Genomic DNA, 10747 nt, shown 5'->3' with positions numbered 1-10747 from the left:
AAATTACAATTTTAATTCTGTATGTTTTTTTTGGCACGATGTGGTTGTCTATCTTATAAAATTTCCGTCTTATTATCTTATAGTTTCGACAATTTTAACCACATATAACCAAAATGGGGAAAAAAAAAGAAGGGAATTTTCAAAATATTAAAACACCCTCAAATGAGTTTCTTCTTGATCCAATCTATCCCCTAACAGGAAATCCAGATACCGCACTTTCTACAAATCCTAACCCAATCAGAAAATTCCACGTGTCGAAAGAAAGGCTCGTCATCTGATTGAGTGGGCCGACAAAGCTCCAAACCCTTTTTCCATTAGATACTTCTACTTGCTTCTCAGCCTATAATAATAATAGTATGTGCAGCAGCACTTCCACTCCGTCTCCCTCCATGAACAAGAAACGACGCCCCAAAGCTAGAAAGTCCAGAGCCAAGGCGAAGAAACCCAAATTCCTCGGCCTCTGCCTACAGTGTTGGCCGAAGAAGCTGTTAAAGCCAGACGGATCGGTCAAACGCGTGCCTCCGCCGCTGCATCGGTGGAAGTCGTCACCACTGGCCTCCCCCGTTGCTGATAGTAAATCCCACGGGCTCAACTTATTCCCGCTGCACCCGGAAAGTCAAATACTTCAAGACAGAGAGATCAGTACCCAAGATCAAGAATACGTCGCCTACTTCTTCTCCGCCACCCTCACTGGCATTCTCGATGACGATTCCGCCAATACCCCCTGCATCTCATCCTTCGCCACAAACAACAACAGTACCAGGTAATGGCTGGCCTGATGGAATCCTCAAAACTCAAAAGTACGTACGGATAAAGTTTCAGGTTTCTTGATTTTTGGTTTCAGGCGAGATGATCCGTCCCCTTCATCGGCCTCGCTGACATACACCTACGGCGGTCACGATATCGGAGACGGTTCGGCTCTTGTACGCAACGCGATGAAGAACAGGGAGCGGGACTCCAGCGAGGAGAAGTGGGTGTGCTACTCGGAGGTTGTGGAGAGGAAGAAGATAAAGGAGGAGGAGGTCACAAGCTCCGCCGTGGATCCGAGGCTGAGCGACGATCCAAGGGCTTGCGTCGAAGCTGGATTATCAAAAAATCTTGAAGGTATGGTCCAACAAAGGCCCGCTTTATGTGGATGCAGAGAATTCGCAGATCGTCCCCGACATGTCCGATGGTTTTCTCTTGCAAGAGTCGTCATCATATAACGTAAGATTTTCAACTCTTCTGTTTTTCAATTCTGTCTCTTTTGTATATACACATATTTTTGTTGTTTCCCCTAGGCATTTAACTGTCCGTGTAAATAATAAAAGATTCATTCTGTCTTTATTTATTTCATACCACAAGTGTCTCTTTTTTCCTTAGCAAAGCTAATATTTTATTGATGTTAGATTTACCAAGTACGTACATTCAGCGTCCGATTGCTTTATTCTGTTTGCCACTAAGATATATGCTTTTTTTAATTGTTTAAAAGGATCGTCTTTTTACGAAAAAACTTGTAACTTTATTGATATATAATCAAATCATTAATTACAAGATTATCAGTCAAGACAGAAAATTTTGCAGAAACAATTTTCCAACTTCATAGCATTTGAATGGCTGAGAAAAATTCCTGTATCAGATTATGTGGCCTAACATAATTCAATCCTTAACTCGATTTTCGTGCTCTGACTCTGGATTTTTCTGATGGTTGCCACCATATATATCTGTAGGCAGAAAAATTCTGGTTTTGGTTTTATGTATATTAATTTAGAGTAGATGACCTGATATGGCTACGGAATGGTTTTATGAAGAGATTATTTTATGCTTTCAGCTCTCAAATGAAAATTCACAATCTCATAAATTAACACTTATTCTAACATTTTACATAATATATGATTAACAAATGGAATTATTAGAAAAATACCATACATTTCTTAAAAGAACAAAAAGTATCTTACTTGAATAATTGCTCCATCACCCCAAATGAATAAAATAATAGGGAATTGTTCACAAAACTTATAAAAATAAAGTAGAAAAAGTTTATAAACAACATTAATTCGGTAATATTAATTAAAAACTATCAGGCAAAAATGAGAGAGCGCAGCACTACATATTATAAAAATACAATTATACAAGTTAAAATCAAAGTCCTTTGACCCAGTAAACCAAAACGCTCAACCGTTACACCCCACTCACCCATTACCACCTTCACGTTAAATTAATAATAGCATTTATCTTCATCTTCTTAATTCTATATCTATATATATAAATATACATACATAGAACAACAGCTAGCCATCCACAGTACTCTCTAGCTGATTCTTCCTAGTTTTCTTGAATAGTTTTTAGCGTAAGATAAGATATATATATATATATATATATATATATATATATATATTATATATAGTTTTCTTGTAATGGAGTTCATCATGAAACCCTTCGTTTTCATGACATTTGTTTGTGTCTTAGAACTGTCGTTGCAGATGGGGAGTTGCTTCCAGTTTCAAGCGGCCAACAGGGCTGGTTGGGCCGTGCCGCCAGCGAATCAGACCGATCTCTACAACGAATGGGCCTCTCGGGAGAGGTTCAAGGTTGGAGACACCGTTCGTAAGTATTACAAATCAAATAAAGTACGTGCTAGCTTTTGGCTCAAGATTACTGATACTAACATGCATATTGATCATTCGTGTACGTGTTTAGGTTTCAAATACAAGAAAGATTCTGTCATGGAAGTGAACAAGACCGAGTACAACGAATGTAATTCCAGTCGCCCCAATTTCTTCTCCAACAAGGGGGACACCATCTACACGCTGGACCGGTCGGGCTTTTTCTACTTCATAAGCGGGGCGACCGGTCACTGCGAGAGGGGACAGAGAATGATCGTTTGGGTTATCGGGCAGGACGAGGATTCCACTGCTAAGTCTCATGCTTACAAGAACAATGCCCTTTTCTCTTATGCCCTGTTCTTGATCGTGTCTGCTTTTCATTTTCTCGCATGATGTTTCTGTTCCTAGGATTGTTGTTTAATTAGTTTTGGTATTTTATAGTTAATTTCAGCGTACGTTTCATGATTTCTGATCAGTTTGTTGGGGATCAACTGTTATATATATATGTTTTATTTTGCATCTGAGTTTTGATCAAATATTGTAATGTTTATTTTGAATTTGCATGAAAATGGATCAATCGGAATTTGTAATCTAAAAAACTGCATAAATTTTTTTACATGAGAGTGCGTAAAAACTAAAGCCAGCTACTTAAATCTTTCCTAAACTAATTTACAGTGAATCCGAATAGAAAAACAACAAACATGAATAATAAATGGTCGGGCAATTTAAAAAACTCACTTTACAAATGTCCTCAATATATATTGAGGAAGAACAAAGAAGATCATATTCGAATAAAAGCATAGATTAATTACAGTATGATCACAGTCCGTTTCGAATGTTATATTAAGTCATCCGATGACATCTTTCACAAATTCTTCCAACTTTTCAAAAGCAACACAGCCAGTTTTTCTGCGGGAAAAAAAAATAAGACAACTTTCTAAAGATTTCAACGAAAATGTTCAAGATACACGAAAGATTTCAACTTTATAATTTGTTGCCAGCTTAGATACAATTTGCTACTATACGATCGATAAGTCTGATCAAATTATGTACAATGTGCACTATAAGCTGTGGGGTGGAAATAGAAAAACCTTGCGGGGGTCATTGTATGATTGGTCATGTGGCTGAGACATGGAAGGTGGCGGCGGCGAGGGTGCTGCCGTGCCAGTGGCTGTACCGGTTGCTTTCTTTTCGTCCCTAGCCTTGGAAAATATGACTGTGAATCCATCAGCCGATGCCGGATTGTTCACGTCCCACTCCCCGAATTTCGGCAAAGGCCGACCTTTGTCGTGCTGCGTAATAATAATAAATATCAAAAGTTCAGATTGTGATTATAATAATTTTAGAAATATACATACAAAATGCAGACTACTCTTGTTGACGTTTTGCATAAACTTCTACCACCTTAAATAATTTGTTCTCGGTTTGTAATGAATCCTCTTGATATATAATTAATTAAATCACATAATAAAAGATTTGGAGAATATGTATATACATTAGTATACACTCATCACGAAATCAAACCCAATAATCCCTGTATCGTTTAATCATCAGAATTTAAACATCGACACAGATAACATCATAATAATCAAATAACATATTTTGTGCAATAAATATCTTAATGCATGCATGAAAACGCAACTTACAGACGTCATTCAATTAATTATGCAAATTAGGCCGTCGATCGGAGCGGAAGCTAGAAACAACTTAGATTTGGAATAAATGAGAATTCAGAACGATTCTTTAGGAAGGAGATGAAGAGCCACACCAGAATTGATAGATGATGATGATGATGATGATGATGATGATGTGATTTGAAAAATATGATGCTATAAATAGAATTTTGAGAAGTTGAAGAGTCAACAAAGAATGAGTAGTTTTCTTTCTTCAAATGCAAATATATATGTACATAAATATAATAACCGCTACTCGATCAATGATCATACGTTTGAGTTAGTTATATATATATATATATATATATACCCGTCTCAAACAATTGACATGTGAGATGATTGTTTATTATAAAATTTTAGTCAGTACTGCCAGTGCACCGAGCACATGCAATCTATGTTCATAAAATATAAATATTTTTTGTAGTTAAAATTTATTTTTAAAAATTGTAATTTATTTATAATATTTGATTCTATGTTAGGATAATGAGATGGTTAAATAATGAGACAATGAGAGAAAACGTGGGAGGTTTTTGAATGAACATTTACATTTTAATTTGATTCTTATCTTATCTTAATTATTGAATATCTAAAAAGAATGATAAGAGCAAATTTAGACGTCCATTAACATTACCAAATATTGTTATTCTAAAGGGTTTACACATTATATTATAATTATAATATAGTAAATATATGAATTCAGGATTTTTTTATGCTATATAATTGGATATAATAGCTCTGAAAAGGACAAATATATATTAAATAAATAATATGAATTGCATACTCTATACTATACTATACTATACTATACTATATGTAAATTAGCTTGAAGTACCTATATATACTTATCGATTTGGTCCGTCAAGGTGACACCAACATCAAATTAATTACATATCTATCCTATAAAAATACTCATTCATTTTTTTCGAGAAAGAGTAAAGATGTCGAAATCAAAATTACACACTCAATACCATATGATAGAATCCAACTTAAAAATTAAAGGAGTCAATTTTTATTTATTATATTGCACATGCATCGCATACTGTTGATAGTTAAAAGAAATAAGTAAACATGTTTTTGTTGAAATGCGCTTTATCTTCTTTTGTTACGTAAACATGTTTTTGTTGAAATGCGCTTTATCTTCTTTTGTTTAGTATAAATAATTGTACACTTTGAATTCGATTCAATTTTTTCCCGCAATAATATTTCTTTCCACCGGAAGTTCTGAGAGGAAGTTTTGTTCTCTTTTTTCTTTCCGCGAGATCGCAATAATCTTTAACATGGTATCAGAGCAAGCGATCCTTCTCCAAATTTGAAATTGTTGTTTCGCAGCAGTGCAGGGGTTAGGATCTGTACGCGAGCAGCTCGATTTGTTTTGTTGAAGACTTCGATCGTTTTTTTCGAATGGCAGCTAATATTGGATTCAATGATCCGCTTTACATCCATCCGTCGGATACTCCTGATATGTGTCTCGTTACTGATCACTTGTCTGGAATTGATAATTACGGAGTATGGAGTCGAGCTATGCTCATTGCATTACGTGCGAAAAATAAGACTGGATTTATTGATGGACCCTGTAAGAGGCCTCCCCTTCAGGGGCGGAGCCAGGATCTTGGTTCAGTATAGGCAACAATATATTATAATTAATAAAAAAAAAAAACAATGATTAATCGATATCTAAAAATAATGTGTCATAAAGTTTGAACACAAATTACGCACAGCTAGTAGCATTGAAAACAATTGAATGATCGACAAACATTGAACGAAAAAACGAACCTAAAATTTGGTAACATTTTGGATTTTTTAGAGATTATGAAAGATGAAAGCAATAATTAAAATGAATTTGAATGATTGTTAATCAAAGTATATGACGTTCATGTCTCGAGAAGAGAAAACACATTAAGGAGGCTATAGAGTATATACTTGGATACTAATAACATGTAAAAAATGGAGTCTAAAATTTGGGTTTACAAAATATTAAAAAAAAAATTGGATCAGTATAGACAGCTAAACATATAATAATAACTTACACAAATTAAAAATTTAGACATAAATAAATATATATATATATATATATATATATATATATATATATATATATACATAAACATATAAAAAAAAAAATTTGGCCCAGTGTAGGCACAAGCCCACACTGGGCCTGAGCTGGCTCCGCCAGTGCTCCCCTTGATCAGCCAAATCTTCATCAATGGGAGAGATGCAATGATTTGGTATTGTCGTGGATAATGAATTCGGTTTCGAAGGAAATTTTTGGGGGAATTGTTTATGCAATGGATGCGTCTGCTGTTTGGTCCGATCTCAAAGTTCAATATGATAAAGTCGATGGTTCAAGGATTTTTGCTCTCCACCGAGAAATTGGGAGATTCACACAAGCTAACAACACTGTGTCGGGTTACTATTGTAAGATGAAACAACTATGGGATGAGTATTCGTCATTGGTTGTACTGCCTTCATGTGAATGTGATACGGCCAGGCAATATATTGCACACGATCAGCAGCAGAAGCTTCTGCAATTCTTGATGGGACTCAATGACAGCTATGCACAAATTCGAAGCCAAATATTGATGATGAGTCCTCTGCCCTCAGTTGGTCAAGCATTTTCTATCATATCTCAAGAGGAGTCACATAGATCACTTTCAGTTGTGGAGGAACCATCAACATCATTCTTCTCTGCACAAGGCAAGATTGGTAATCAAAAAAAGGATATCTTAACTTGCGATTATTGTCACTGGAATGGTCATACCAAGGACTTTTGTTATAAGCTTGTGGGGTATCCTCCTGGTCGTAGATGTTACGCCCCAAAACTCGATATTGACACCGACGTCGTTTAACAATCACACAATTGAAAACAACAAGCCTTTCGTACCACAGTATAAATCGAAACCAGTTTATATATCATAATCTCAATGAAATAACAATTGTCTTTACAATAACGAAATCCAACTAAATAGTAAATAATGCGGAAGCGTCTTACAATTCTTTAAATCAGAAAATTCGAAATAAACCTATTACTAATCCGGCAGATCACCAACCCCAAAATTGTTCCGACTCTTCTTCCTCAATCTGCTCTTCGGACTTATCTGGGAAGGGTTGTAAGGGAGTGAGTATTTTGGGAATACTCAGTAAATGGGAGATTTTGAACACAACATAACCAATTTAATAACATTTTCGAAACATATCATAAATGTACAACATACTTTTCATAACATAACATCATATCCGTAACATAATAACACTGCGATTTTTCACCCTTCATGGTTTACTGACGTCAGTCCCTAAGTTTTAATCCTCTAAGGGGGCGAGGCCATAAAACAGTTTTATCCCACTGTTAAGGCCATTGTTGGAATTCCACCCATTTTCAGGGAATCCTCACAGTGTCAACACATACACATATCAAATTTCGTAAAAACGTATAGACAAAACGACGGTGCTCGACCGTATTTTTAAAACAACAAAACCGAAAATTTTCACATATGCATAAACCGAAATTATAATTTTTAAAACAGCCCACTTACAGTGTTTGAATGCTGGAAAAACGAAGATTCTTGGCTTCGGGATGGATCGCTCCTTGTTCTTCACTCGACGGCCCTACGGCTCGATTTTTCTTGGAATATTTTCGGCAGAGTTTCGGCTAGGACAAGGTGCTGAAATTTTCGAGATTTCAGCAAGGGGAATTTTCGAAATTTAAGTGTGAGGTATGGCTAGGTATAGTGTGGTATTTATAGGTGAGGGAGAGGGGGTTAATTAAGGCACAAAAATCATGCTCAAGATTGACATAAATCTCACAATATTTGACCATAATCTCCTTGCCATTGATGCTGATTTTTCTTCCAATTTCGTGGGATCCCTTCCTTAATCACTTGCCCCTCAATATTTCGAAAATATGGGGATTAGGTGAGGAGATTTGCTTCTAAATTGCATGGTATGTTTGACTTAGTATTGAATCTCCAATGCATTCCAATATATCTCCTCAAAATATGTGTACCCAAAAATATAGTAATAAAATCTCAAAAATTTCCCTTACAACTATTTCAATATATTATTAAAAGATTTCGGTTCTCATAATAGATTGCACAAAGCCAATAACAACAGAAAATGAGGACAAATGGGCAGAGCATATAAGGATCCCTCTAGAACTCAGAAACCATATGCTAACTTGACTGATATGGCACAAACCTACACTGTCACTCAGCCTAGCCCAGAAGAGTTCAAGGCAGCGACTACTTCAATTTTCACCCTTGCTCAGTATGCAGAGATCTTAAAGATGCTAGGGACTCACACGTCTCCTTCTACTGTCGAACCAGTTGTGAATATGGCAGGTACACCTCCTAACACAACTCTTTCATTGCATTGGATAATTGACAGTGGTGCCAATGAGCATATGATTGGAAATTCGGATATGTTGCTGAGCTATAAATCTGTAGCAACTTCCCCTAGGTCTGTGAGACTACCAAATGGTTCCAAGGCTCGTGTTAATAGGATAGGTTCTGTTTTATTCAGTGATAGCATCACCCTTAACCACGTTTTACACATGCCAGATTTTAATTTCAACCTACTTTCCATATGCAAATTCACCAAAGATCACAATTGTTTTGTTACACTTTACCCTCATTTTTGCCTATTTCAGGACCTCAGGACTGGGAGATTAATGGGGATTGGTAAAGAATTCAATAGGACTTTACCATCTTGACACAAGATCTTTTTCAAGCTCTAGCACCAGCCTAGTACATTCTGTTCCATTTTCTAATTCTGTTTGTAATAACACTGTGTCTAATGATCATTTTGTTTAGCACAAACGTTTGGGAGACATATGTCTATACTCAGAATGCAAATGTTACCCTTTATGCCAAAGTCTGTAAGTCTCCCTCATTGTTCCGTTTGTCCAATGTCTAAGCAAACCAGAATTAAGTTTCCTCCCAAGAGTTCATCTCACTCATCTTGTTGCTTTGATTTGATACATGTTGACATTTGGGGCCCCTTTCATACCCCCACACATAATGGGGATCGATATTTCCTCACAATAGTGGATGATTTTTCCAGAGCAACATGGGTTTATCTTATGCATTTTAAGGTTGAGGTTGTGCTGCTTTTACAAGATTTTTTCCAAATGGTCCATACCCAATTCTCTGCCCGTGTGAAGATCATTCGAACTGATAATGCGAGTGACTTCTTCAAAAATGCCTGCACTTTGTTGTTCAACTCCTTAGGCATACTACATCAAAGTTCTTGCCCTTACACCCCACAACAAAACTGGAGTGGTTGAACACAAACATAGACACATATTAGATATAGCTCGAGATCTTCATTTTCAGTCCTCATTACCATTAAAATTTTTGGGATATTGTGTTTTAACTTCTTGCTATCTTGTTAATCGTACTCCTAGTCCGCTGATAAAATCCAAGACACCATATGAAATGTTGTTTCATAAACCTCCTTCCTTTGATCATCTTCGTGTCTTTGGGTGCTTGTGCTATGCAACTTCACTGACTATCAAGGACAAATTCTCTGCTCGAGCAAATCCTTGTGTGTTCTTGGGTTATTCGAACACTCAAAAGGGCTATAGAGTTATGAGTCTCAGTGCTAAGAAGTTTTTTGTGTCAAGAGATGTAATATTCCATGAAAATATCTTTCCCTTCGCCACTCCTAAATCCTAATCCATCTTTGCCTATCTTTCCTCCACATAATGCCTCACTTCAGTCAGAATGCGTTGAAGATATACCTCCTGCGCCTTTTAATTTTGTTGATCCTTCAACTCAACCTCCTGATCCTCTTGCGATTCCCACAAATTCTCAGCCTCAGAAACGATCCTTGCGAGTATCTAAGCCTCCTGTTTGGACAAAAGACTACTCATGTCCTACATTATCTCACAGTAATCTGGCCACTTCCAAATATCCCCTCACTCAATATCTCACCTATACTAAATTTTCTAAACCTTATCAATCTTTCTTGGCTTCCATTTATGCTGACAGAGAACCTAACTCTTACCATGAGGCTGTCTTGGACCCTAGGTGGAAGGCAGCTATGGATTTAGAACTAGCAGCATTGAAATTAAATCACACTTGGGATTTAATGCCATTGCCAATTGGCAAAAGAGCTATTGGTTGTCGATGGGTTTATAAGATTAAACGACAACCTGATGGCACAGTTGATCGCTTTAAAGCACGTCTTGTCGCCAAGGGCTACACACAACAAGAGGGGATCGATTATCATGATACCTTTTCTCCTACCGCCAAGATTGTCACTATAAGATGTCTGATAAGTATTGCGGCAGAAAAGAATTGGCCTCTCTATCAAATGGATGTGACTAATGCCTTTCTCCAAGGAGATTTGGATGAAGAAGTGTATATGCAGGTCCCACCTGGTCTTTCTACACAAGGGGAGCAACGTGTTTGTCGACTTTTCAAGTCCCTTTATGGCCTCAAACAGGCCTCACGCCAATGGAACACTAAGTTTGCTAGTGTTATGCACCTGGAA

At 36.7% G+C, this 10747-nt stretch overlaps 3 protein-coding genes across 5 annotated transcripts; 2 read left to right on the top strand and 1 right to left on the bottom strand.

Moving 5' to 3' along the window:
* The first annotated feature begins 328 nt into the window (after positions 1 to 328).
* Positions 329 to 3139, top strand: LOC140828110 (early nodulin-like protein 6). Of its 3 annotated transcripts, none has more exons than XM_073191192.1 (4): positions 329 to 763; positions 845 to 1206; positions 2463 to 2586; positions 2680 to 3139. In XM_073191192.1, exons 2-4 carry the CDS (start codon positions 1165 to 1167, stop codon positions 2976 to 2978), a joined length of 465 nt encoding a protein of 154 aa, XP_073047293.1. In that variant the 5' UTR covers positions 329 to 763; positions 845 to 1164; the 3' UTR covers positions 2979 to 3139. The 3 variants fall into 3 exon arrangements, with proteins under 3 accessions (XP_073047293.1, XP_073047366.1, XP_073047228.1); XM_073191265.1 differs by having other exon boundaries at positions 331 to 763; positions 2449 to 2586; positions 2680 to 3137; XM_073191127.1 differs by lacking the exons at positions 329 to 763; positions 845 to 1206 and having other exon boundaries at positions 1280 to 2586; positions 2680 to 3138.
* A 62-nt stretch (positions 3140 to 3201) lies between these two features.
* LOC140828340 (protein NOI4-like) lies at positions 3202 to 4438 on the bottom strand. Its single transcript, XM_073191355.1, has 3 exons — positions 4232 to 4438; positions 3677 to 3877; positions 3202 to 3494 (listed from the first exon to the last, which is right to left on the bottom strand). Exons 1-3 carry the CDS (start codon positions 4238 to 4240, stop codon positions 3471 to 3473), a joined length of 234 nt encoding a protein of 77 aa, XP_073047456.1. The 5' UTR covers positions 4241 to 4438; the 3' UTR covers positions 3202 to 3470.
* A 2060-nt stretch (positions 4439 to 6498) lies between these two features.
* LOC140814514 (uncharacterized) lies at positions 6499 to 7104 on the top strand. The gene has a single exon (XM_073173533.1). The coding sequence runs from the start codon at positions 6499 to 6501 to the stop codon at positions 7102 to 7104; it is 606 nt and encodes a 201-aa protein (XP_073029634.1).
* Positions 7105 to 10747: the final 3643 nt, after the last annotated feature.

Source organism: Primulina eburnea, chromosome 1, assembly GCF_022965805.1.
Source record: "Primulina eburnea isolate SZY01 chromosome 1, ASM2296580v1, whole genome shotgun sequence".
Lineage (NCBI taxonomy): Eukaryota > Viridiplantae > Streptophyta > Magnoliopsida > Lamiales > Gesneriaceae > Primulina > Primulina eburnea.
The sequence above is the reverse complement of the archived record's forward strand: the minus strand, read 5'-3'. Positions and strand labels throughout refer to the sequence as shown.